At 46.2% G+C, this 26,162-nt stretch overlaps 1 protein-coding gene across 1 annotated transcript in view; it reads left to right on the top strand.

Annotated features, from left to right (window-relative positions):
• The window catches only part of GGA1 (golgi associated, gamma adaptin ear containing, ARF binding protein 1), an 839,899-nt gene that overhangs the window by 117,265 nt on the left and 696,472 nt on the right, over positions 1-26,162 (top strand). The window contains exon 5 of the mRNA XM_069653043.1: positions 3,356-3,479. Within this exon, the coding sequence (XP_069509144.1) occupies positions 3,356-3,479 (124 nt within the window). The remainder of the gene's footprint in view (positions 1-3,355; positions 3,480-26,162) is intronic.

Here is a 26,162-nt window from a genome sequence, read left to right on the forward strand (position 1 = left end):
GCGGACTCTAAAATCGTGGTGAATACACGATGCTTGGAATATATTAGCCCTTATCCTACTGTAACACAGCTTGATTTTAGGAACTGGGTGCTTTGTTGAAATACTGTGTCTAGCAGATAAAGATTGTCATACACACAATTTCTATGACGCATCACAAAACAAGTTCATAGGTCATACATCACCGGCTGACTAGAGAGCTGACCAAGAAAATTTGATACTATTCACAAATGAACCTGTATTATTCATTATCTGCGGTGTATACATCAATAGCAAAGATGTTAATTGCTTATAACACATGTTGATTGGAAAAATGTAAAATGTTAGTTATTTATAACAAGAGTGTTCCACTCTACTGAAACATTCAGTCCTTCCTTGACGGTATTCAGAGTGTGAATCCATTTCTGTTCTGAACGATGTAATATTGTACTGATATCCCCCCCTCTCATATTACTCCTAATATGTTGGAGTACGAACCATCTCATTTCTGTATCTTTATGTTTCATTTTCAAAAAATGGTCGACAAGCGGTTTATCTGCCACACCATTCCTGATACAGCTCCTATGTTCTGATATTCGTTGTCGTACTTCGCGTGTAGTCTTACCAACATATAGGAGTTGACAGGGGCAACTGATAATATAGATCACGTTTTTTGTCAGGCAATTAGTGTGGCAGTTCATCTTCCACACCTTTTCGCCATATTTGAATTCCTTTTTGGTTCTTAGGACAGGTTAGACATTGATCTTGTCTGCCCATTTACAAAGTGTTTTTGTCTTGTCACAGTTTGCTGCAAATAACCAAAAATTGGCTGTTGATTTTTCCACACTGGGCTTTCTTTCGCCAACTCCATGATGTCTGTTGTTTATGCTGTCCATTACCACTCTATAAGCACTACAACACCCAGAATTCACCTGGGTATTTGGGGAATATGCGTATAACTACATATACATAACATGCCTTGTTTTTGCTTTCAGCGACGTTCTGAGTGTTTGTAACTCTGATTCCTCATGACTGAAGGACTTATCCACTTAACCTGCTGCTTTTATATCCTTGTGTCTTTTGCCTCTGGGTGGACATCAAGAAGTGGATTTGTAGAAGTATTTTCCACACTGAGCGCATCTTGCTAATTTCATGTCATTGATGAAAAGCTCAGACGTACTACAATGACCATAATGCAACTGGGTACTGGGAGAACACGTATGGTCTTGTGTATAGATATACACAACATGCTTTTCGTCCATTTAGCATGTTATGCTTTTCATGTTCTTGTTACATTAAGGCGTTTTTGTTTTGAGCGATATCCCCCACAACTCCAAGCCCCCACCCACCCAACAGCAAGAGGGCCCCCTTTGCCCTTCTAAAATGGCGCACCCAGGCACCGGACTGGAAAGCCTCCATGTCACGGTTGCCGGGCAACAGCTCAAACAAACCCTAACCCTGAGTTAGCAGCTTCTTCGTTCCATACCGCGAGGCTGCAGCTCCTCGCTTTACGCACCCGACACGCGCTGCAGTGCCAGGCTGAAAGATAAGCACTCTGTTAGCGCTCCCATAGCCAACGACTAACTGAAACAACGTTCTTCAAGTCAGAACAATTTATTGAATCATTACGAAGACCCTACATCTATATTGTTCCCCACCATCAACCACATGAGTCACATAGTCATGCCTGCTGAAGAAGAAGACCGATTTACACTCCATAGCACGGTGACCCATTTTTACACATTTTTTGCTATTCTTTGCTAACTTTTGCTAATTTTTGCTAATTTGCTAAGTTTGCCAACTATATTTGTTTTGATCTGCTCAAACAACAGTTTTTTGGCTCTAAAATGTCAGAACTAGCAATAATTTTTACACACAGTGACATTTAAATATGTGTGCACTTATCATCCTCTCAGGATTTCTCCTCGATTTTGGACACTTACGTTAGCAATGCCTTTTTGACATACTAACCTTGAATAAGCACTGATCAATCTTTGAAATAACTTCTAAAAATAACCATGTAGCTGAAGTGTTTGCCTAGTGGAGAGAGTTAGTTTTAATTTCTTTCTCTAACCTCCCAGGTCCTCTGTTGAAACGCCCAACTAACAGCGTCCAACTCTTTACACAAATTGCAGGCGAGGTTGCCTCTCCCCTTTAGATTGTGTACAAGCGGGAAGAACCCTAATACTGGTAAATCACCCCTGTTCCCTTTGTGACTCCCTTATGTACTACTACTGCACACAAGACACAATTCTTACCCAGTATTTTCTGTGTCTCCCTGCTTTACTCCAACCCCCCTCCCTCTACCGGTGGGGCACTTCAACTACTCTAAGCAGCCTACTTGTGATTCACATTGGAGCAGCCCTTAAAGATTTACCTGCTCCTCATTTGTCTGGCCCTGAAGAAAGTGGTTCACTTTATCTTACCACTGAAACCGGTAGGCCCTACCTCGGCCAAAGACAAAGGAATTGACAAATACACATGAAGTGGCTGAGGACTTACCCTTTTGACAAACTTCAAAAGGGGTTTCTTTTCTTTAGTAATCTTCTGGGATACTCCATATTCTACTATTCGCAGAGAACAAATAGAACTCTGGTCTAGTACAAAAGGGGTTTCTACAAAACCGAGACAGTTCGGTTATTTGCCTTTTGTGCCCCTGATTAGGAACAGGTTGTACCACCAGCACTTTTTTACCACTTATACTGGATGCGTAGAACAAAATAAATGTTATGTTTCCACTTGCCATCATAGTATACACATGCTGTATCAATCATAACATGGGCTTTTAAATCTACTCTTTCTGTACCTCAAAACACCCTAGTGTGAGGGCAACCTCTTCTCTACGACACACTGTCCCCGGGTGCAATAAACACCTACAAAATATCGGGCACAGGTAGCTGCGAGGACCCCTTCCTCAAAAACGACCTTAAAGAACTCAACCAAGGGCAAAACTATTATTAAAAATAATCTTTGTTCATATTACTTGTTTGATTGCATTTCCTGGTATTTGTCATGTGTGAAAATACCGAATAGGGTACTTCTCAGGTGCCGTACCTGACATGGTCCAATATATATGTATTCTACCACTAGTTAATCCTACTGTTAGCTGCAGGTCAGTCTCACTTCACTCGAACATATGGAAGAGAGAAACTATTCCACCAAACCCCTCTCATTCTTAGTACCAACGAGGCCTTTCCACTGCCAAATTTGATTCAATTCATGTTTTTCTTTTGTATCCTGAAGGATGCTGTGTATCTTTAAGTTGCCCTTGTCCTGTGGTTGTCACTATGATTCACGAGGATCCTCTTTCAGCTATTTTGTTTGTTTACTACTATGGAAAACACTCTGATCCTGGTTTTGGCTCCTCCTTCCCCTTTAGTACCTTGGAGGACGCTCTCCAGAGAAGGTCAAATCGAAGATCCTGGAGCTGATGTACAGCTGGACCCTAGGGCTCCCGGATGAGGCAAAGATCGCTGAAGCCTACCAGATGTTGAAGAAACAGGGCAAGTATTTGGGTTTGCATACTTCTTGTACTTTGTGACCCATCTCCTGGCCTATGTTTTGTCCGCTCTAACTCATTTGGCCATTCTTTGGATGAACTCCCTGGTTACCCGAGTCAGGAAAAGTTTCTGGTGCTGGGAATCCCCAATCTGCTGTTAGATTTATTATGTTTTTCCACCTATTCATGCTATTGTTTCCTGCCCTTCTAGCACACCTGCATATACCCGACACTTAGATATGCACTGGCATCCAGAACCCATATATGTAGAGGGCTTGTTACGTTCGCAGGCCACTAGGTGTCCACCTATATTGGGTGCTGAGTGCTTATTCAGGTGATTGGCCATAACTTGTCCTCCTCCTGAAATACTGGTTTTATATTTCCATCTTTATTTTATAGCTAGAAATTAGGCTCTCATCGTGAGCAGGAGCTGAAAATACCCCTGCCTGCCATACACTTTCTCCTGAAATAAGCCCAAGTAGAGAATAGTGCGGAAAGGGGAGCACATTCCTGGGTGCTCTATGAATTGGTAATGCACCAGGGAATGCACTAGCTACCTCTCCCATTAATGTTCCCGAATGCAAATATTATGTTTGATGAAAACTGCATTGCCACATTTGAACATGCAGCAAACCTTTCTGAATAGTTCCTAAGGAGTCATTTTTTTTTTCCTCGTACTTGCAGGACCAGCTGGTTCATGCTAGTAAACAAATTCTGAATTGGGGGGGTGGGAAGTAACTTATTGAGAATGTGTTTTCTTATTTTTGTAGGAGGCGAACTAAAACATGGCAACTTCCATGAAAAAAGTTATTCTTTTTTTTTTTCATTTTTATTGGTTTTACAGATGGAAACTTCATCAATATAGTACAAACATTACTTGTAAAGCAAGATATGAAGAATGAGACAACATTGCCTATGTAACATAGTATAGATAAAAATGGCGAAGCGGAAATGGTTCTATTGCTTCGCGTTGTAGTCTTTAGCGGAACCTTAACATCAACAATAAACAGGGGCGCTTATAAAAGCAGACGACTCTTTACAGGCACAGTTGGCTGATTAAATGTATATTTCTGGTCATTTTGGCATATTGTGCACACATTTATTCATGTGATGTATTTGGCACGGAATTCAGACCATTAATTTTCAACAGAGGTGCGGTCTCCATGAAGGGCGGCAGTCAGACTGTACATTCTAAAGATATTGCGGGCGACACTTATCCACTCTGCCTTGGTGGGGAGGGTTGACCTTTTCCAGGTCACCGTGAGGCAGGCCCTTGTGGCCATCAATAGTCCCAAGACCATTTTAGGAGCTTTAAGGATTATCTCTTCTTCTTCAATTAGGCCTAATAAAATCAGTAAAGGGTGTTTTTCCCTCTCCTCTTCATCTAATTCTTTGATCCAACTAAGAATTTCATCCCAGTATGCTTGCACCGCACTGCATCCCCACCACATATGGCAATAGTCTGCCCATAGCCCCTCCAACAATATGGACTCACGTCCTGATACATTTTGGCAAGTCTGAGCGGGTCATATTGCCATCTATACAGTAATTTGAGTGAGTGTAATTTATACTGGCAGGATACCAATGATTTTGCTGTTTGCCTACATATTCGCAACCACAACTCCTTGTCAAAGGTGTCCTCCCAAATCCGTTTCCCACCTATTCAGTGTGGCCGAGGGGGTTGTATGGACCTCTATTAGTGCCATATACATTGCGCTTATTAGGCCTCTGGAGCCCTGTTCAAGTGTCTAGAATTTTCTCGAAGGGGGTAAGGTCCCTTTGCAAATGAACTTTCCATACCTCTCGTGTCATAACGCCTTTCAATTTTAGGTATTGAAACACCGATATTGGGCCTATGGCGAGTGCTTCTTCGAGTTCTTGTATAGTTTTAAAGGCCTTGTTTTCCCCATAATTGTCCAGCTCTTTCCAGCCCAGCTTTGTACCAGGATTGATAGCTCAGTGGTTCAGGGATGTCTTCACGAATCCCTGGCACCCAGAGATGTCCCAGCGGGGAAAGTCATGACGTGACCCGTTTCATATCTTTGTTTAGTTTCCACACTGCCCATATGGTTCCAAGGATGGGGTGATTTTTTGATGCTATTCCGTAATTGGGGGCCAGGGACCCATAGCCATTCTCCTACAGTAAATGGACTGAGGTGAAAGTTATCTAGGGCTATCCATTTTAGGTCTGTCTTCTGTCTCAGGTGCGGGATTAGTACTCGTAGTTGGGTTGCCATATAGTACAGTTCCAGGAGGCCCACCCCTGCATTATCTTTCCTGAGGTGAAGAAGGGATCTAGGGACCCTGGGTTTTCTGTTCTGCCATGGAAAGTCATTAGTGATTTCCTGGTGGCAGTGAAGTATTCTTTGGGCATTTTGATGGGGAGCATCTGGAATAAGTACAATATTTTAGGAAGGATCACCATTTTGATAGCATTTAGGCGGCCTAACCAAGAAATGGTGAGTCTAGACCATCTCTCCATGTCTTTCTGCAGTGTTGGTGACAGAGAGGGAAAGTTAGCTTGGTACAGGGTGTCAGGTTCCCGGGTGACGTTGCTGCCCAAATATGTGGTGAGGCTGACCTTCATTCCCAAGGGGGTGAACCCATCCACTTCGCTGTCTCTATTTTTGTCAATCAGGAACAGGGTTGATTTCCCAGTATTAATTTTGACGCCCGCTAGCTGTTCATATTCTTCAATTATATCTAGCGCTGCCGGGACAGAATCAAGGGGATCGGTAAGGTGTAGAAGTATGTCATCGGCATAAAGGCGCAGTTTGTATTCTCTGTCCCCTACTTTAGTATCTCTGACCCTGTCATCGAGTCTCGATTTCTGTGCTAATGGTTTGAGGGACAAAACAAATAGTATAGCGGGCAACCCTGCCTTGTCCCTCTTTCAAGTGCAAACCATTTGGAGTAGCCACCATTCACAGTTACTGATGTCTGCGGGCATGTGCATAGTGCCTTCATGGCGAGACGAAGTCTTGGGCCTAGCCCTATCTCCGCTAGGACCTTCTCTAGGAAGTCCCAGGCAACCCTATCAAAGGCCTTTTTGGCATCCAGGGACAGGAGGATTGGGTCACCTTGCATCGCCTGTGCTTCATCGATCAGGTGGAGTGTCTTTCTCATCGTGTCGGCCCCCTGTCTCCCCATTACAAAGCCAACTTGGTCTGGATGTATTCATTGTTGCAGGTGGGTTTCTAATCGGGCTGCAATGACTCTTGCATATATTTTGGCATCTATGTTGAGAAGCGATATGGGTCGGTATGATCCGCAGTGTTTCGGGTCTCTGCTTTCTTTCGGTATGGCTGTGAGGAGTGCCTGTGCGAAGGACGGGGGGCGCCCTGCCTGTCTCGAAGATGTCGTTAAATAGGGTCGCCAGGAAGGGGGCGAGGAACGTGGAGAATGATTTATAGAAGCCAGGGTGGAATCCATCGTCCCCTGGAGCCTTTCCTGTTTTTAAACGCTTAATGGCGTCCCTTACTACTTCTTCCCCGACCAGTGTTTCTAGGGATTCGGCTTCTATGCGTGTCAGTGCCGGGAGTTTCACTTCTTTGAGGTATTTATCAATGGTCCCTGGCGGGGGAGGCGGGTTACTGGTATACAAGTCTTCATAAAAGAAGGCAAATGCTTCCTGTATTCCCTCTGGGGAGGACTCTCTTATGTCTAAGAGTGTGCCGTCTGTTCTCTCTATCACGTCCACCCATCTCTCTGCCCCTTGTGGTCTGAGTTGGGCCGCCAGGAGTGCGTCTGCCTTGTCACCTTTCTCGTAGTATTTTTGTTTCAGATACTGCAAGGTCTTGAGTTATTTTACCCACTTCAATTATTTTTAGTTCCTCCCTGAGTTCTTTGGCCTTGTTGATAAATTTTGATCTCTCGTGCGGGGTTGATTGTGCTAGTTTTTCTGCCGTGTTCAACTTTTCTATGTTTTTTTCCAATAGGGTATGTTCCCTTTTTTTCCTGGCTCCCTCCCTGATAAGGATACCTCTCCACGTGTCTTTGGCTGCCTCCCATACAGAAGCCTTTGCGACCTCCCCTGTGTCATTAGAGACAAAGAATTGTTTGATCTCGTTTTCAAAGTCATCCCTGAAGGCCGTATCCGACCACAATGATCCATTACATCTCCACTTTGTATTCCAGGGGGCAAGTCCCTCCCACTGTATCTCCGCCATGACCATGTCATGGTCTGACCATGCAATGGGGTGTATGTTCGCAGTTTGGAGTGTTCGTAACAGGCCCTCGGGGAGGAATAAATAATCAATTCCCGTAAGAGTCTCTTGTGGGATGGAGCGGAAGGTGAAGCCGCTGTCTGCCGGGTGGAGGTGGCGCCAGCTATTACTGAGGCCATATAGGGTGAGGGTCGTTTTAATGTCCGCTTCTTCTTGTGACTGTGGTGGATTGAGCACATCTGCCTTAGTTTGCATATCTAGAGAACTGTTCATCCAAGTATTAGTCACCCCCAAGGACTGTATGACCTTGCGTCATGTTGAACACTTTTTCAGTAGTTTTATGAAGGAATCTTTTTTTTGTCCGTGTTTGGGACCATTGACAGTAGCGAGAGTAATAATCGTGTCGTGAATGGTTCCTACGACTAGCGCCGCCCTTCCTTCTGTGTCAACCCAGGTGTTCAGAATCGACATAGAGAGGTTTTTTCGGACCAGGATCCCCACACCCGCCTTTTTTTGAGATTCCCGAACTCCAGAGGGAGTAACCTACACCGCCACCAGGCACCGCCATTTCTTCTCCCTTCTGATAACGTGTTTCTTGGAGGAATAGGATGTCCATGTTAGACCGTTTGAATTCTCTGGCCACCATGGATCGTTTCGTGGGGGAGTTTAGGCCCTTTACATTGAGTGTGCATATGCGCAGTTTGGTGTTGCTAAGTGTGGTCGATATTGTGAGTATTTGGTGTCTGTTTGAGTGACATGTATGCCTGTTTTAGTGCCTCTGTTGAGTTGTGGGACCATATATTTGGTTCTTCGCTAGTAGGTTGCGCCATGATTGACCTGACGGTTGTCAGTGTGCGTTCTGCATGCATTACGGGCAGTATGAGGTAGAGGTTCATCTTCCCCTTGCCCCCCCACCTTAACGCTGATTTGTCCCAGTGTTGTACCCTCCCCACCCTCCATCCCTTGTGGCGTCCGATTCGGCTGTGTTGACCTCACCCAGTCCGCACAACGAGCGGTCCTATATATTTAACACACAATTTAACTTTGAGCCCCCAACTTTGTCATTCCATGAGGGAGGCTATATACCTTGCATCGTCCTCAAACACTAGAGCTCCAAAGTGAATAATATGTTCGGGCGTGTTCTAGGTCCGCTGCGTTCCCCCACCTTCCCCACCTTCCCCAGGCGGTACATGTGTTCATTGAGATCTGCTGCCGTTCTTCAATGGTTGACTGTTATTTGTAGGTCACCATCGCCTCGTTATGACCTTACTCCACTCTCATCCTTGGTTGTACCACCCTGAGGGGAGTGGTTGGGTTGATGGGAGAGTCATTGTTCCATGTCCGTGGAGGCATTCATCCTCCTGAACTTTCTGGATCCTTGTATCTTCTTCCGCCGAGGACCTCTCATACGCCATTCTCCATCCTCATTCCTCTGCTCACCCAGGGCTGCTACCTCTGCTTGGGCGCCCAACAGGTCTGCTATGCAGTTGGAGATGTCTTTCTCAGAGATCAATTTCGTCTTTGCTCCTTCCCATGCAAATGTGAGTGAGAATGGGTAGCCCCAACAGTATCTTATGCCCTTGTCTTTGAGTAATTTGGTGATCGGTAGACCCTTCTCAATGCCAGTGTGAGCGAGGATGAATCTTGGTAGATGGTGATGTTCGCCTCCCCCATTGTGATCTGCGTATGAGCCTGGTTTTCTCCAAGATTCGAGCTCTGTCTGCATAATTGTGGAACCAAGCTAATACCGTTCTGGGACCGCCTGGCTTGCCTCCAGCTCTGTGAATCCGATCACTTTTAGGTTCGTCCACCGTGTCATCCTTAGAGTAGCTTCAGGATGTCGTGTAGGGTTTTCTTTAGATGTGACTCGGATTCCCCCTCCTTCTCTGGAATGCCAAATACACTTATGTTGTTGCGATGTTCTCTATTTTCCAGATCGTCGACCTTTAAGCAAATTTCTTCCTCCTTGTTTTCAATCTCTGCAAGACGCTGGTCTATTTGCATCTCCAGCGTGCTCGATGCTTCTTCAAGCCTCTCCTCCATTTTGTCTGTTCTATTTCTAATTTTGTCTATCTTATTCCCAATGTCTGCTCTCATGCCCCTCATTTCAGTGAGCAGGTCAGCGATGTCCGCTTTGGTCGAGGCTGCCTCGGGTCCTTTCGATGCCATGTTCGTGCACTTTGGTGTTTGAGGCGTGTCTGGAGCCGGGGAAAATGTGTATCTTGCTAGTTTTTGCTTAGCCTCCATAGGTAAGGGAGCCACTGACGTGACAATAGGCGGGCCCCTGTCATGTGGTGTAGGTTTCAGTGGGGTGTCCGCACTATAGAGTGACGGGAGTCTTAATTGCTGTTTATTAGGGCCTGCAGTGAATTGGGCAGAAGCTCGGACAGTGTCCTGCGTTGTGATGGGCAGTCTTGTTGGACGTAACCTGCTGCGGGATCAGTCTCTTCTTCTCAGCTTATTGCTCCCTGCTCATGGCGTCAGGGGTGTATATTGCGGGCTCGGGGTTTGCGGTCACAGTTTCGTGTCTCGGTATGTCAGGACGACTCCAGATTGGTTCCAGGAACTTAAGGGAGAACGTTGAGGGTCTCCTCTGAGTATGCTCTGTGTTTGTGTCCCCTACTATTTTGTGTTTGGTACTGCCGCTATAATGGGAGTTTGTAGCTATAAGTGGTTGGATTGATGAAGGGCAAATTCCGTCCACAGACAAACCCTGGGGGCCCAACCCTTGGACCTGCAATTATTCGTTAGGTCCTTGAGATATGTGTCGGGCACTGACTTGGTTCAAAGTATGAGGCTTTGTTATTCAGAGTCCAGTGTGGTGTCACTCTTCATGGATTTGTGTACTTCGCCGTAGGCTTAAGGGCAGTGTTCGCCGTCAGTAGTTGTGACCTGTGTGACCGTTGGATTCTGGGTTTCAATGCTGCCAGCCAGGTCTGTCAGGTTCAGTGTTTCAGTCGTTGGATGGACATGTGCCTGCACTTAGACCTTAGAGGGTGGGCTATATTCGTGCAGTGGACCAAAGGGAGACTAGGTCATCATGGTCTTCATGACGCCCTCATGGCATAGCTTTATAGTTGGAACAGGGTCCTCACAGATCACCAGTGCTGTGCCGCTCCCTGAAACGTGAAGCAGTGTTTGATATATGGTTTCAGGGCGACACAGTGGGGATTAGTGACACTGTGCTGTGGATCTCTGATATCAGTAAGGGCTGTGGTTTGTCTCGGCAGGATTGGGGGAGGCTGGGCTTTTCCGTGCGTAAGGTTCGGGCTCGGGTGTCACTGCGTTCGGCGTGGGCACCTCAGTGCTGGTGCTCCACCTCCCTGTGATATGGAGCTGGTCCGGGCGCACACCTGGGGTCGCGCCCCGGTGGTGTATGGTTTTGCGGGCGGGTCCGGGGCTCGCTGCAGAGGAAGCCTCCACGGTGGAAAGGCAGCCGGGGGGAGAGTCTGTCTCCCGCAGGGGCGGGGGCGCCCCAATCAGGTTTTTTGAACACAACTTCATTGAAGGAGGGGGGGGGGGGCAGGACAGCCGGTACCTTTTATATCTGTGGGTTCTCGGCAGGCTCCTCGTCCCTCCCAGGCATGAAATAGGTGGCACTGTAAGTGTGTATGGTCGCGGTGAACGTCTGAGGCAACAGATGGTCGCAGCCAGGCGCGTATTAACACACTCCTTTCTTGCCTCCTGGTGTGGGCTCGTAATGTCCGTTATGCAGGCCAGTAGTAGTTCCAGTCTTCCATTTAAGAGCTTCACCAAGCCGGAATCGTGGGCGTTCAGCCACAGGCTGCACTCATCGCAGTCTGACCTGAGATTTTGGTTTGGCCTGTGTTACAGTAGGGCTGCAGTGTGACGGCGTGTTGCTTCACTGCGGGCCTGTTGCGCAGATTCCCTTCGGGGTTTCTTGTGGCATTATCACAGTGAAATCAGCACTAATTTTTGTCGGATTTTCTTCTAGGACGTACTAGGCACCTTCCGACACCCAATTCAGTTGATTTTCAGCTGGGGCGGGGGGGGGGGGGGGGCCTGTGGTGGGGGCTCAGTCCACTTTGTCGGACCCTATTGCGGAGCTCGCACGTAGAAGCTTGCCATCCGTGTGCCTCCTGTTGGCCAGTCCCATTATTTATCTTTTTATAAACTTTATTGTGAAGTTGTTTGTTTTAGTCCCCGGAAATATGCAGGCTTTTTCTGATTTTCATAGAGGCACACATTTTCATGTCAATATCTTTATTCCATAGATTATGGTCATAACACAAAAGAAAATATGCAAAACTTTGTAAGTCACATAGATGCTGGTCTGTTCGGGCATTTCTGAAATGTCAAACTGTTTTCTGTCTTTACAGGAAGATCTGTTTAGTCAATGACATGATTACATGTATGCATAGTAGCCAAAAAGATTCCACTAAGAGTTTTTGTGTTTGGCAATATTTGTTGTTTTAAATCGTGCTTGTTTGAATTGGGGCTATTTACTGCATGTAATATTTTGAAAATGCTGTATTGGGTAGATTTTTCTTGGGCTCTATATTGTGGGCCAATGTAGAGCAACCTACTTGGTTTAAGGATGTTTTCAGTTGATCGAATCCACGTGGTAGAATTTCTAGAGCAGTTCAGGAAACCCTCAAACGGAGCTAACTGAGATGAACAGTATGTAGTTTTGGTTATCACACTAGAAGGAAAGGTCCACACAACATAGACATAACAGATTCTTTATTATATTTGCATAGGAAATAACTACAAAATATATAGGTAAGTAAATCGTAATAACTTTTCAGAATGACAAAAAGACACCTTATAAATTGGCGAGGATCATGAAATGTACTTCAACAGCCACAGAGTTCGAATGGCTGCATTTAGTCCTGAGTGTGAGCAAGCTCTTATCATAGAGAAAAAGGTGTCGGCAGAAAAGAAATGTGTGGCAGTAAAGACATAGTAACAGATATTAATGCAGTAACGGGTGAAGTTGTAGAGTTATGAAATAGTGGAAAAGATTGGTGAAGATAAAATGAGGTAGCAGCAAGATGAAGGAGCCGCCTGAAACAAAATAAAAGGGTAAGTAAGATGGAATGTAAAAAGTGAAGACAAGCAAAGCATCATGGCAAGTGACGGATGAATTAACAGACAGTCAGCACTGGAGTACAAGACATAGCAACACAGCAATCGAAGAACAAATTGCACACCCCTGGTAATCTACTTTCTGATGGATATTCCTCACACAGATTCCTCATCTTTGATATATCTGATATCCTGCTTGCAGCTTTGGAAGCTTTTCAACAGTAGATGGAGCTGTGCGTCCGCGACTCGAGGTCCTTCTGTGGCTACCATCCCACTCTCGGACTTTACATCAATGATGGTATTAGTAGCATGCACCGTGCCTGTTGCTTTAGTTCATGTTTTTCCCCTCTTTATACAGTTGTCTCTGTCACGACTCGCTCCCTTCGCTCCCGTTCCCACCATTTGGGGGCATGATTTGGGGTTTATTCCCTACTGGACTTTTCCTCCGAACTTTATGCTACAGTGCTGTGATGATTTGGGAGCGCTAAATCCCTATTTTCCAAGCTATTTCCCTTCCGGATCCACTCCAGGTTTTTGGCAGCCAGCATGCTTCTTTAACCAAATGACTATCCTTCCCAGAATGCCTGGCCCACTGCTCCACCTCCACCCTTGCAACACAAGGTTGGGTGGAGGATAGGTAACAGCGGTGGCGGCAGGTGCAGCAATCAGCACACCCGAGGCGTGTGCTCGTTAAGCAGCTTTAAAAGCCTCAGTCTTACTTCAGTCCAGCGCTGGTCATCGTTTGCAGTGTTCTTTTGACTAGTCCCTGGTTCCTGGTTCCTTGCCTTTGTACCTACTTCCTTGTTCCTGTTTTCTTGTTTCCTCCGCCCTGAATTTCGGATTCATGCGCTAATTGATTTCTGCTCCCTTGATTCCTTTTTTGTCTTCCTCTGTTTGCAGGCAGCATTTCTCAGTGCTTTCCCCTTTTAGATGCAGCCCAGTTTGTCTGTGTTCTATATTTCTTTGACTCTGTCCTTTGCTGCTGTTACCCGTTTGCCTTAGCCTTCCTCTTAGTTTAGTTTCCTGTCTTTACCTTGGAGGGGTAGGGAGAAGCTTGCATAGGTTATTTCGTTTTTCCCTGCTCCTGATCCTTACTTTCTAGAGGATACATTCCATGTTTTCCACTGCACTCCTACATTTATTTTCCCTTTGATTATTAGGTGTGGTGTGCAGTAGTAGCTAGCTCCTGTGTGAATGCTTATGTTTTCCTCACTATTTTGTAAACACTATTCCAACTTAGGTATTTAGTTTTCCTTCCATTGCTGTTCTAGCCTTTCGGGGTCCCAGTTTCTTTCAACAGGATTCGTGGGCTAGCTGACATTCAAGAGGTTTTTCTCGTCCTCGTGAGTACAGTTTTTAAGTTCCCTTATGTAATACCATCAAGAGTGTTAGTACACATATCCTGTCATTGCTTGCCCTCCACGTGGGTTTAGCGCTGTCAGTACCTGTAACAGCAATTGGGGGTAAGGCGCTTGCCGACTTTCCTCGCGGTCAGGTGCTTACCCCACATCCCTTTTCATATATTGGTTTTGATGTCACACTCTATTTGCACTCCTGGGTTCTAGCATACCTGAGTCGTTGTTCCTGGGTGCACATTTCCCTTGCCATATTCGCTGCCTTTGTACTCGCCTGACTAATCTTGACAGTCTCGAAGGCCAACAAAAAAACCGACTTTGAAAGAGAGGAAGATGTAAATAATGGAAATTCCCCCCAAAACATAGTGGTAGGCTGGGATTCCTTATCTTTGCTATCGGAGCAGTTTGTAGATGGAGGTGGGAATAAAGAATGGATTATTGATTTGTGCTGTGGAGAACAGCTTTGCCAAATTTAGCCTCTGGACCTGACACAGAATCAAGGCAGTAATGCTTGGTATAAGTGTGCAGCGCAGACTGGATTGCAGCACAGCAAATGTCCTGTACCAGCACCTCTCTTTGACGAGCTGAAGAAGTAGCCACCCCTCTAGTGGAATGCATCCTTAAACCATCTGGGACATTGTGCCAGCCAAAGCGTAGCATTCAGTGATGAATAAAATTATCAATCGAGATAAGCTCTGTTTGGTAACATCCTGTTCCAACCTATGGCCGGTATAGCCCACAAAGAGCGGGTCATCCGGTCTGACTTTACCCAAGCTGCTGTAAAATGATATGATAGGTTATTTATAACACGCTTAATCCCTAGAGGTTTCTAAGCGCAGACCCGGGCATCGAACCTGTGTTGCTCCGTGTCGTCTTGCTTTCAAGGCGAACACGTTGCTCCTGAGCTATCCTCCCGAGTTAAAGCTCAACTTTCTTTAGATCCAGGATTTTTTCATCCTTGGAAGGATGAGGAGGTGGATGAAAGGCTGGCAAGACATTGAAACTCTGACACCACCTTAGACAGACATGAAGAGCGAACCCTCAAAACAACCTTCTCCTTATAAAAGGTAGTAAACCGTGGTTTGTAAGACACAGCCGGACGTTTTCTCACTCTCTGAGCCGAAGTAATCGCGGTCAGAAAGACAGTCTTCAGAGTCAACTTCCTAAGTGGACATGAATGAAGAGGCTCAAATGGAGCTTCCTATAAGAATTCGGAACTATAAAAGGAACCGGTGGAAAGATGTTTGTCAGTGCCTTAAGGAACTGGATAACTATGGGAAGTTTAAAATAAGAACCTTGTTCAGGTGAGTGCTTGAAAAGGGATAGTGCTGCCAGATAACCTTTCGCAGTGGAAAACTATAGCCCTTGATGGGCCAGATGTAACGAGAAAGATAATACACTGTCGGTGTGTCACAAGCAAAAGGGTGTATATATTTAGCTCTACACCAGCTGCAAAATGTGTTCCAACAACAGAGGTACAGAGCCTTAGTGGCTGGCCTTCTGGCCAAAAGCAACTCCTCCAGATGTCCTCCGGGAGGTCCCAACCTCCGTATCTCAACCTCTTAGAAACCAGGCGTGAAGGTTGAGTTCTGATTCCTTGGTGGAGAATGCGATCTTCTTGGGTGAGCAGGTCTGCTCTCTGAGGAAGATGAATTGGAGGGCAGATGGACATTTCCAGAAGGACCGGGTACCATGTTCTCCTGGCCCAGTCCGAAGCAATCGGGATCATGGATTTCCCGAACTTACTTAACCTCCTGATGACATGAGGAATGACTGGAAGTGGTGGGAACGCGTACAGGACAGGAAACTCCCAGTCCACTGCAAATGTGTACCCCAGAGCTGCTCTTAGGAAATGCACTGGAGCGGAAGCAGTCTCCTTTCCTGTTGACACTGAACTTGAACAAATCCAATTGAGGGCTTCCCCAAAGGATGAAGATCTCTAGAAGGACTACCTGCGCCAACTCCCACTCACGACACAGCACATCTTTTTGTGCTCAGGGCATCCGCCATTGTATTCTCTTTTCTGGATGGGTGAATGGCCAATAGAGGGTCCTTTTTGCAGTGCCCAAAACCAGAGCTGCATTGCCTCCCAGCACAGTGGTAGTGACCCTACACCACCTCTCTTGTAGACGTAATACATAGCCACTGTTTTGTCCATCATTATCGGGACATTCTTACTCTGTTCAGAGGGCAGATAGGCCATCAGTGTTGGTCTGATTGCCCTTGTCTCCTACAGGTTTATATGTTGTGAAGGCTTCGTGAAGCAAGAAACAGACAACAGGTTCAGAGTTCAAGCAAAAGCTCTTTATTAACTCAAATGTCAGGATGGTGTAAGGCCTAACTTGCCCTATGCTAAGGTCTGATTTCCCTACCTAAATAATCTAAGTATAGTCTGAGTCAGTAAGTTCAACTTAAAGGTCTGAGTCCAAAACCTAATCTTGCCCTCACAACTAAAGCTAAACAACGTGTAGGGATGTCGGCAACCAAAGAAACAGTGTTTAAACTAAAATGCTGAGCTTCTTCCAGCTTCTGGCTTGCTCTTGGCTCCCTTCTTCAAGTTCAAGTCATTTCCACCAAATGTCCTCAGGTTTCCCTTCCCCAAGTGGGCATTTCTTCTGGCTTCATATTCAGTCACATCAACTTGCTTAGTTTACCTTTTACTTGTCACTTGAACTTCCCTTGGTTTACTACAAGTAAGGATTCCTCGGTCTTGTCGCTGTTGTCGGACCACACAGTGCACCCATCCCAGGTTGTGCATCCGATAACTCTTGGCACTTTGCAAAAGTTCATTCTTTCTCATAGGACTTCCTTGACAACACAGGTTTCCTTTCTGCTTCTGTGTCATAGCCCACATAGGCTTTTGATTCACTTTAACGGCTTCTTGCCTTTACCAACGTTTGACTCTCACACACTTTACTATGTGTTATTCGTCCTGGTTATCACCTTGCTTTCACACTGTCCAATAGTGTTTTGCTTTTTACTTGTTTCACTTTATTCGCAAATGCTTTCGCTTTAACTCCATTTCGTCCTCAAATGCACATCACTTTCTGTTTAATTCATGCAATATTCTCCTATCTTTTTCCATATCTTTTCCTCCGTTCAGCATTCAAAACTCATTTTGTGCTTGGCCAATTGTCATGTACCTTTACTTGACCGGCATCCGCTTTTACACACACCATGACCCTGGAGCACCCCGGCCTGAGTGATCCTTCCCTGTCAATCACCAGTGTGCGGCTGCTCTGGTTTCACTCTCGGGTTCTCGCTGGCTCCTCTCACACTCTCGGGAACTCTGGCGAGCAGCACTTGCTTCTTCCAGACTTTCCTTCAGCGGTCGGCAGAGACTGGGAAGTCTCTATGTTCCACACTCCCAACAGGGAACACACAGCATAGGGCTCTTAACAACTCCTGACCCTCTCGCGGCATGCTCTGATCCAGGTTCTTTCTGGCTTCTCTGCGGTAGCCGGCGTCCTTTTCACCGACCCATATCTGCCGCTCTGCTTCGAATTGCTGTGCTCTTCTGCCCAGCGGGACGACTCTCTTCTCTGCTGGTTTCTCCTTTTATACACCTGCAACCATCTAACAGATTGCAGGTGTGAGTTCTTGGTTCCAATTGCCTGACCATAGTTATTGGGACATGCCTGACCCTCACAACAGAGCGCAGGCATCTTTTACGTCTCGGTACCAGAGTAGTGAAATGATAAGTTAGTTTGTACTACTCCTAGTCGCCTCTTGCTTGTCTCAATACTATGAATGCGGGACAGTGGGTGTATAAAACAGGGGGGAGAATGACAATCTATAAAGGCTGGGGGAGGGTACGGTTGGTTCTCGCCAGAGAAGGGCGGGGATAGCATGTGTTGCCTGCAGATATCCTCTCCCCAATTCCCAAGGGCCCTCCACCCAGGTGATCCTCCCTTGTATCTCCAGCCCCAGGGTCAGGATACAAAAGCGATGGCCTTTCCCTGGCCACCTAAGAGGATGCAAGGGAAGTAGGTGTGAGGATACTCTCAGGTTTCTCACATAGTACTCCAACAGAGACCAACGTCTGCTGATTGGCAGATAATCCATGTAAGCTCCCCATCCCCTGAGGGAGGCGTCCATGACTACTGTCCTCTCCAGCCATTGTTGCCAGAAAGGTTCCCCTTTCAACACATTCTTCTTGCAAGTCCACCACAGGAGATCCTGTGCAACCCCGTTCGGTACCTGAAGAAGGTCCACCATCTTGCTAGAGAATTGAAACCACTGGGATCTGATGGGCCTCTGGCACCAAGAAAATGCAGGATGCCATGAGACTGAGCAACCTTACAAAATCGAAGGCTGGAAGATGTTGGGCATTCTAAACGTATTTGAGTCCAGGACTTCTCTGATAAATTGAAGATCTTGAGAAGGTGTCATGTGGGACATCTTGAAATTGAGGGAAATGCTCCATTCTGTGGAGGGAGTGACAGGTGATGCTGAGATGTTCCAGAACCTGTTTGGGAGAAAGAGCTCTGATCAGCCAATTATCAAGATAGGGATAGATGTGAATACCTCCATCAACTTGGTCAAAACCCTAGAGTAGAGGTGAGCCTGAATTGCCGGACCCGAAATCGAACTGCTAATGGCGAACCCCAGGAACCTCTTGTGCTTTTGATGTATAGGCACATGGAAGTAAGCATACTGAAGGTCGAGTAGCATCATCCAGTCCTGGAGCTGAAGGGCCTGGAGGATCTACTAAAGAGTTAGTTGAACTTGTCCTGCATGAGGAACTTGTTCAGGTATCTTGGTCCAAGATGGGTCGCAGTCGTCCCCCTTTTTTTGGAATTACAAAGTAAGAGGAGTACCCTCCCCTGTTCCTCTCCACAACAGGTACCATTTCTATTGCACCTTTCTCTAACAGGGTGTAAATCTTCTTTAAGAGGAGTGGCTCTGGATCCTGCAAGGATTGGTTGCTTAGTGGGCAATCCTTTTTAAGATTGAGAGACAGTAACCATGGGCTACTTTTTGTAGTGCCCAAGCATCTGAAGTAATGGTTTGCCGTTCTTCCAAATGCTGTGTTAGTCTGCCTCCCACCACAGTCCTGTGGACTGAGGCCTCAGAGGTTTTGGTGTTCTGGCTGCTGTGGAGGGCAAAGAGGCAGAGGTTGTGTGGGTAGCTTTACTTCGTCTTGTGAACCATGAGGCAGCCTTCTCTGGCCTTTGAGACATCTGTCCCCTTCTTCCAACTGAAGAATATAACTGACCGGAATTATCCTTCCAATTCTGAGAGCCTCTATGGGTTTCTTGTGGTTGGCGAATCGCTGCTCCCAGCGACTTAGCAGCTGCCTTGGAAACCTGTAGGTCTCGTCTGCCTTAGAGCTGAATAGCTGTGAGCCATCAAAAGGCATATCCAGCAGCCTATACTGAACATCTGAGACGAACCCTGACTTGCGCAGCCACACATCTCCTGGTCACAGTGCTTGTGGCCATTGCGCGACAATGCAATCGGAAGAGTCCAGCCCTGACTGCAAAGGCTGGCACATTGCATCCTTGCCATCCTGAGCAATGTTGAGGAAGCCTACCTTTATTCTCCCTCAGGAATATGTTCTGCAGCCATTGATATAACCTCCCATAGAGTAAACGAATACTTGGCCGGGCACATGTAGCCTTAATGACTTTAAGGGCCATGCTACCCGCCGAAAAAAAAACTTTGCTAAGGTGTCAAATAGTTTGTCGTCCCTATCGGGAGGGATTGTCTGGTAGGCAGCCACCTTTTTATGGTATATCTGGCCGTTTGAATAAACAGACTTTCTGGAGTGGGATGCCTAGAGAAACTGTCTGCGTCTATAGCTGAAGGCCTACAATAAAGTCCTTCTTTACTGCCGGTGTACTGTCCAGCTTTTTCCAATTTTCTATTCTGTTTTTCAAAGGTGTATGAAACGGTACTACAGGATCCTTTGGAAGACTTTTTTATCTAGGATGTCAATGAGATCATCCTCCTATTCTGTCACAGACCTACCTCAGCCCAAATACTCAGTCACCTTGCTCATGACAGATCTATGAGGCATTGGCATGGCCAGCTGAATCAGGTGCGGCAAACCCAAGTTCTGCTGAAGTATCCAGACCACTGGCATCTTTCAAGGAGTCCATCGGGTCTGCAACCTTGACTGTTCAGAAATTAATTATTCTGGAACATTTGAAGTACCAAACTCCAATCCAACCAAATGGAGGTTTGTTATTCTCCTCTACCTCTTCCTCCTCAAAAATAGACCACATAGATGTAGTCTTTTTTTGGATGAGGGCTTCAGAACCTTCAATTCTGTCAAAGGCGTTGACGTCTAGGTACTCGATGGAGCAGAGGAGGAAGGGTGTGGCTTTGACTTGCCTCGAGTTGTAGAATCCTTTGACTCTTCTACAGGAAACTTCATGGATGTACTGCCTAGGCTGTTAGGTGCACAAGTAGCAGTTTTTAACGACGTCCTGTCGGCCCATGGGGTCAGAAGCCTTCTCTGGTTCTTTTTGAAGGGGGAGGTGTAGCCGCCTTTGTGAAACCTCTAGCATCTGAAGGTGAAATTCCTCCCAATCTGCTTTAGACGCTGATTTGCTAGGAAAAGGTGCCCTCTTCCTGTCGGGCGAGGAGTCGGACGAAGTAGAGCCGGAACAATGACACAGCTTCCTAGAATTCTTATGAGGACGACGAGTGTCGAGAATCGCACCTTGATCTTGAGCGCTTATGATGCCTGGAGGGCTTTTTAGCTCTGAGTGAGGTCAAATATCCCTCAAGGTTTAGACTGAGGCCTACCTAGAGCGAGTTTCTCCTCTCCTCTTTCCTCTTTCCTCTTTCCTGTTTCCCCTTTCCTGCACAAGTTAGTCATCAACCTTATGGGCACACCCCTAAACACCAGAAACATATTCGGTGTGGATCCGTAATGGACATTTTCGATTCACAATCTGTAAACCTCTTGAATCTGTTCTTCGGAGTAGACATATCAGATTCTTTACACTTCGAGCACTGATCGAGAGGGGCTTTTAATATCCTATTCAAATGCATTACAATGTTGCATCTCAACAGCAGGAGGAAGAGGAAAACAGCAAGTGAAGCTGCTGTCCTATCTCGATTCGTGTGACATCCCACAGGGTTATTCAAGATGGATGTGGAAGTAATACTAGTTAGTAAAGTTCTCTTAGAGCTAAATATCGAAGCACAATACGAGCCCGTTCTTTAAATATGATAAAGGCTTCATAAACTCTTCTATCCAGAGACATGTCATCCACTACTGCCACTTTCGTTAAATGAGAATCTAAAAGTTCTTATTCAGAACTATGTGACCAGACAACGCATTTCATGACCGCCATCTTCGAGTCGGGCATTATTCCGGGTGCTAATTATAATTTTGTCCATAAAGATTTAGATAAAAGTAGCTGTGTCTCTGGTCTTCACTGAGGACGGCCCTTTGGACGTTGGCACCTTTACCTGATCGCTATGTCCCACAGTCCTCTTCGTTTTGGATGGATTTTGATGTAAATTGAGTAGAAAAGAAGGGGTGAGGCGCGCACTCTAGTTCCCAGTTTTGTATAACTGATTCAAGTAGTAACAGGGTTAAATCCCATCTGCTGCAGTTCAGTTGCTCTTCTCCTCCAAGCGCTTTCATGTCTCTTACAATCTTCAGGGAGGCAGTCTTTTCAGATGTGAATAATTAGACTAAATTTAGGTCTCAGGGAATTCTGGTAGCTGTAGTCACTTCTGGTAACCAGGAACCAACTGCCCTCCAATAGCACAATTTTTTCCCATAATATAGGGGGAGGGGGAAAAATGTAAATTGAGCTGTCTACATTTTCACGCGCAGCCTCTTTTTGACCAGGGCGGTTCACTAAGTTGTCTAAAAAAGTAATCACACTTTGAGAAGTGACTATTTTTTAATTCAAACACGCTGCTCTAGAGGCAGTAATTGTGGGCTTCCTTAGTTGCCTGATCCTTAAATGGCATATTCTAGACTTCTGTTTTGCTGGTCGTCTGGATATGGCCCAACCCATTTGGGCGGCCCATGTGTTCAATGTGTGTACGGTTGAGATTTGGGCGCGAGCTGTAAGAGTGATTTGTGCAAACGAGAGAATGGCTTGTTTTACATAGTAGTTTACCCTTAGTGGTGAGGTGTTCACAATAATGAAGCTGCAGTGCGAGGTGGAAGTACTTAATCGCATGTTGCCCACTTTCGGCATGAGGAAAAGGGGCAAAGGTGCTTACGGCGTACTATCAGTCGGCCGACAGCCACAGTGCAAGACGGGGGGGCAAGAGTACCGCCGTCTACCTGATTATCTGCACACTGAAGGATAAGGCGGGTTCCAAGTACAAAGTAAGGGCTTCTTCTAGGGCATTCTATCCGCAGTGCGGGGGTCTGGTACAGGGTAGTGAATTCATCTGTTCATCGACCCGTCCTGGGCATGACTGCACCGAATTTAAGGCGGTAACGGACATCAACCCTATATGTAAATCAGCACTAACTCCATGGAATGCCAAACATTTTCGAAAGTTCGGCAGCATTCCTTATCTTTGTTTATGCAATTATATAATGTAAACAAGCATTGGCGATGCTAATAGTTTTGGCCTGTGGGTATGGAAAATCCATTTGCGAGGCCCTGCCGTAGTGGCATTAATTGGCTATTGATGGTAGCAGGTGCAAAACTGTGCGAGTAGCTGGGCATCTAATAGCAGTGCCTGGCAAAGGCCTAATACTTGTACACAAGCCAAAACTGTTGACTTTGCCAATGCTTGTTTGTTTTGTTTAGGGTATTTACGGATTTGGGCAACCGTGAGGAGCCTTAAAATGTCAATTCTGTTTGTGAGGCAGCATGTTTGTTTATTGTTTAGACTGCTCTTTGTTTCTGGCCTGGCCATATCTCGTCCTTTACTCCCTCCTTCCCCTTACCGCCTTTCTTCCCCCTTCCCCCACCTCCCCTCCGACGGTCTGCCGTTCAACCAAGACCACCCCCAACCAGTAGGCTTGGCCTTCTGATCCTTTCTCCCTATTCCCCTGTGATTTGTAGGCTGCTTTAGCCAGCCCCTGGGAGTGATGGTACTTACCCTGTACCTACGCTCTTTCTTTTCATTGAATTTTCGGAAGAGCAAATTTACTTACCTGCTGGAGGATTTCCTCTCATTTCCCACCATTGCTCCAATTTACGGAGCACATTTGGCCATACTGGCTGAATGCGGAGTCCTGGACTACCCTCCAGCTTAGGTTTTCTGCTTTTGGGTGTTCATCCTGTGCCTGCTCTTTCCTCCTTCTGACTCCACTTGTATGCTGGGTCAGGCTTCCCTCCTGGGATTTTCTCCAGGATTGAGGTATTTCTTTACTTTGTGTATTGTTTATAGATGTACCTGTGCAACTAATAGACCCTATCGGGTTTTTTTTCTCCAAAGGCGGGATGAGGGAGTTAAGAGAGCCCCAATCTCTGGTCCCCTCCATTGCCTGGTCAAAAGTGCAGAGTGCACCGTACTGTTGTTGGGAAGGTCTTTCTGACCCTCCTCGACATTTACGCATGAAATGGATCCCGTGTTCGCCCAATGGCGTGAGACGTCCCCACGCTTGTTTATCTGCATATATGATTTTGGGCTACGTATTAACAACCAGCAAGACGGTGAACTGAGCCATTCGGTGAGACATATAGACTCCATTTTGAGTCACCCTGATCACCATCTTTTGCTGGGCCACATAATGATTTCTAAAAACCATCTCTCCCACTGTCCAGCGCCGCACACAGCGAGCCCAGCTTCCCCCTCCACGGCCTGGCAGCTGCGCACAAACCCATTTCTCACGGAAGTCCAGCCATGTATTGTTGCAAGTATTCAGTATCGTTTCTCTTCCCATGTGTTCACTGCCCCACGTGTAACCGGAGCAAACCCTGGCCTGCAGGCTCATCTGTCTCCACAAATCTGTTTGGACACACTCGACCTCCACCTTCCAAATCATAGCTTACAGAGCCTCTGTCCCGCTTTCCCTTTGATCCAGATACACATCTAAACCTTTGTAGTGACCACACCAAGAGCCCACCTCAACTTTAATCCCCTCTCGCCAAATATCCATTGTGGAAACAACATATGTCAATCTATATTGTGAGGCATCAGTTAGATCAAAACCCCTAAAATAGGCATCTGGGTGAGGCACTGTGTTTTATGAGTCTTTAGACAAAAGGGTAATCTAACCTTTTACCCGTCAATGAACTTTACAGCACCCCCATGGCATGTTAGCTTTTTATGACCATCTATCTCATGTCTTCAGATCCTGTTTTGCTAAGACAGATTAGTTAGCAATGTTGCCGCACATGCGCCCGACCTTCAGCCTGCGGAGAATAGCCCTGCTGACACACGTGCTGCCTGTCGAACCTCCAAGCTACGAGCCAATCCAGAGGGGCCAGTCCCCATATCCATATAATGTACTTATGTATTCCTCCAATCCTGAAGTAACATTATGCACCTATAGGGAAACGTCAGTAGTGATGTTTCCAGAACTTATAATGTACTGTTCTTGTAATGTTTGGTAGAGCGCTCTCAGGGAGGCAGAGTTCTCTGCATGCACAACTTGATATAAAACTTGCTTCAACTGGCAATCCATCTCCTGGTCTCATTCCCCAGTGGGGTTTGTCCTTATTTGACTCATTTTGATAGTGTTGGGACCAGGCGCCTTCAAAGTGGAGACCAATCCGATGTGATTGTTCCTTGACGTCCCCGTACTGCAGCGTGATCCGGGGCTTCCCTGGGAGGGCCATTGCCACCTACAGCTGACCAGAATTCTGCAAAAAGCGTATGCTCCTGAGCAGGTTTTGAGGGTCCCGGCTTTGCGAATACCCAACTGCTCGCCGCAGCTGGGCAGGGCCCACCATGGGGGGGCCCCCCTTTCTAGATAGACAGCAAACGGAGGCTCTGGGAATACCACAGACACGCAAGTATTGATTGCAAGAAGAATTAAAGGTGGGAGTTAAAGAAGCACAGAGTAGATTTATTAACTGGAACAGCGTTATGGGTTGGGCTGAATGTGAATGAATAGAGTGATTGTTGAACACAAACGGTTTTGTTTTTTCATGGCCATTAGAATTTTTATAAGAACAAGGTAATGAAGTAAAAGGGGGTACGGGCACCTAGCTCCGAAAGGGGGTGGAAGGTGGCACTGGATAGCACTGTCCCGACCAGTGTTGGAATATAAGTGAGGAAAAGGATAAAAGTAGGAGCGTCTTATATTTAGTAAACTCAGGAAAATGGTATTGGCTCTTTTTTTTGTGTGTTTATAAATCGTTGGAGGAAGGCCCAGGAGGGGTGGGGGTGATGTGAATGTTGTGAATAGGAGAAAGCAGACTTTTAGACTTTTAATTAAGCGGGGGCCTGTGATATAAGAGGCTGTTTTAAGGTTTTATGTTCTCTGTTCATTGTTGTTGATGTATTTGTTGGTCTGTTATGTCCTATGTTAATTGGTTGTATGTTCATCATATTTTTCATCCATCATTGCAGTGTGTAAGTAATTGATGTAAGTGAAGAATAAAAGGTGCATGTGATATATCAAAGGTTTAGAGATGATGGGATCAGCGCACACACATACGCACTAAGGAAGGAGGAGAGGATATAGCGACCTTATGGGTGTGGACACGCCACTTTCTCACATTTGTAAGCACCTCCCCCTCTATAGTGACAAAATAAAGAAGTATCATGGGCAATGGTTGACAGAAATTAAAGGGGCTGGGCCACCCCTGGTCTGGGCAGAAGAGGGGTCTTTTGAACAAATGGTGTTGGAACACGTGGAAACTTATTTAATGGCTAAGTATAAAGGGAAACCGCTCCAGAATAGATGAAGTGTTGGATTTGTGGAGGATGTTTGAAGAAACGCCCCCTACAAATAATAAGGAAAAGGAGTTTGAGGCTCCAGTAGTGTCAAATGGAGAGGCGGGAGAAAAGGACAAAGGGGGGCCAGAACAAAAGAAATTATACCCACTGCTTACAAGACCCAATGAGGGGTATTGCCATCCATATAGCTGCTATAGCTGCCAAGTGCACCGGCCACCCCAGTAACTGCACCCCCAACCCCTTATGTCCCAGCAAACTCCAATGGCGCCCCTGTAGGCCTATATGCTCCAACAAGCGGAGCTTCTGCCCCTGTGGGACATAACATTTTAG

Source organism: Ambystoma mexicanum, chromosome 3q (genome assembly GCF_040938575.1).
Source record: "Ambystoma mexicanum isolate Mex_15411 chromosome 3q, UKY_AmexF1_1, whole genome shotgun sequence".
In the NCBI taxonomy this organism is placed as follows: Eukaryota; Metazoa; Chordata; class Amphibia; order Caudata; family Ambystomatidae; genus Ambystoma; species Ambystoma mexicanum.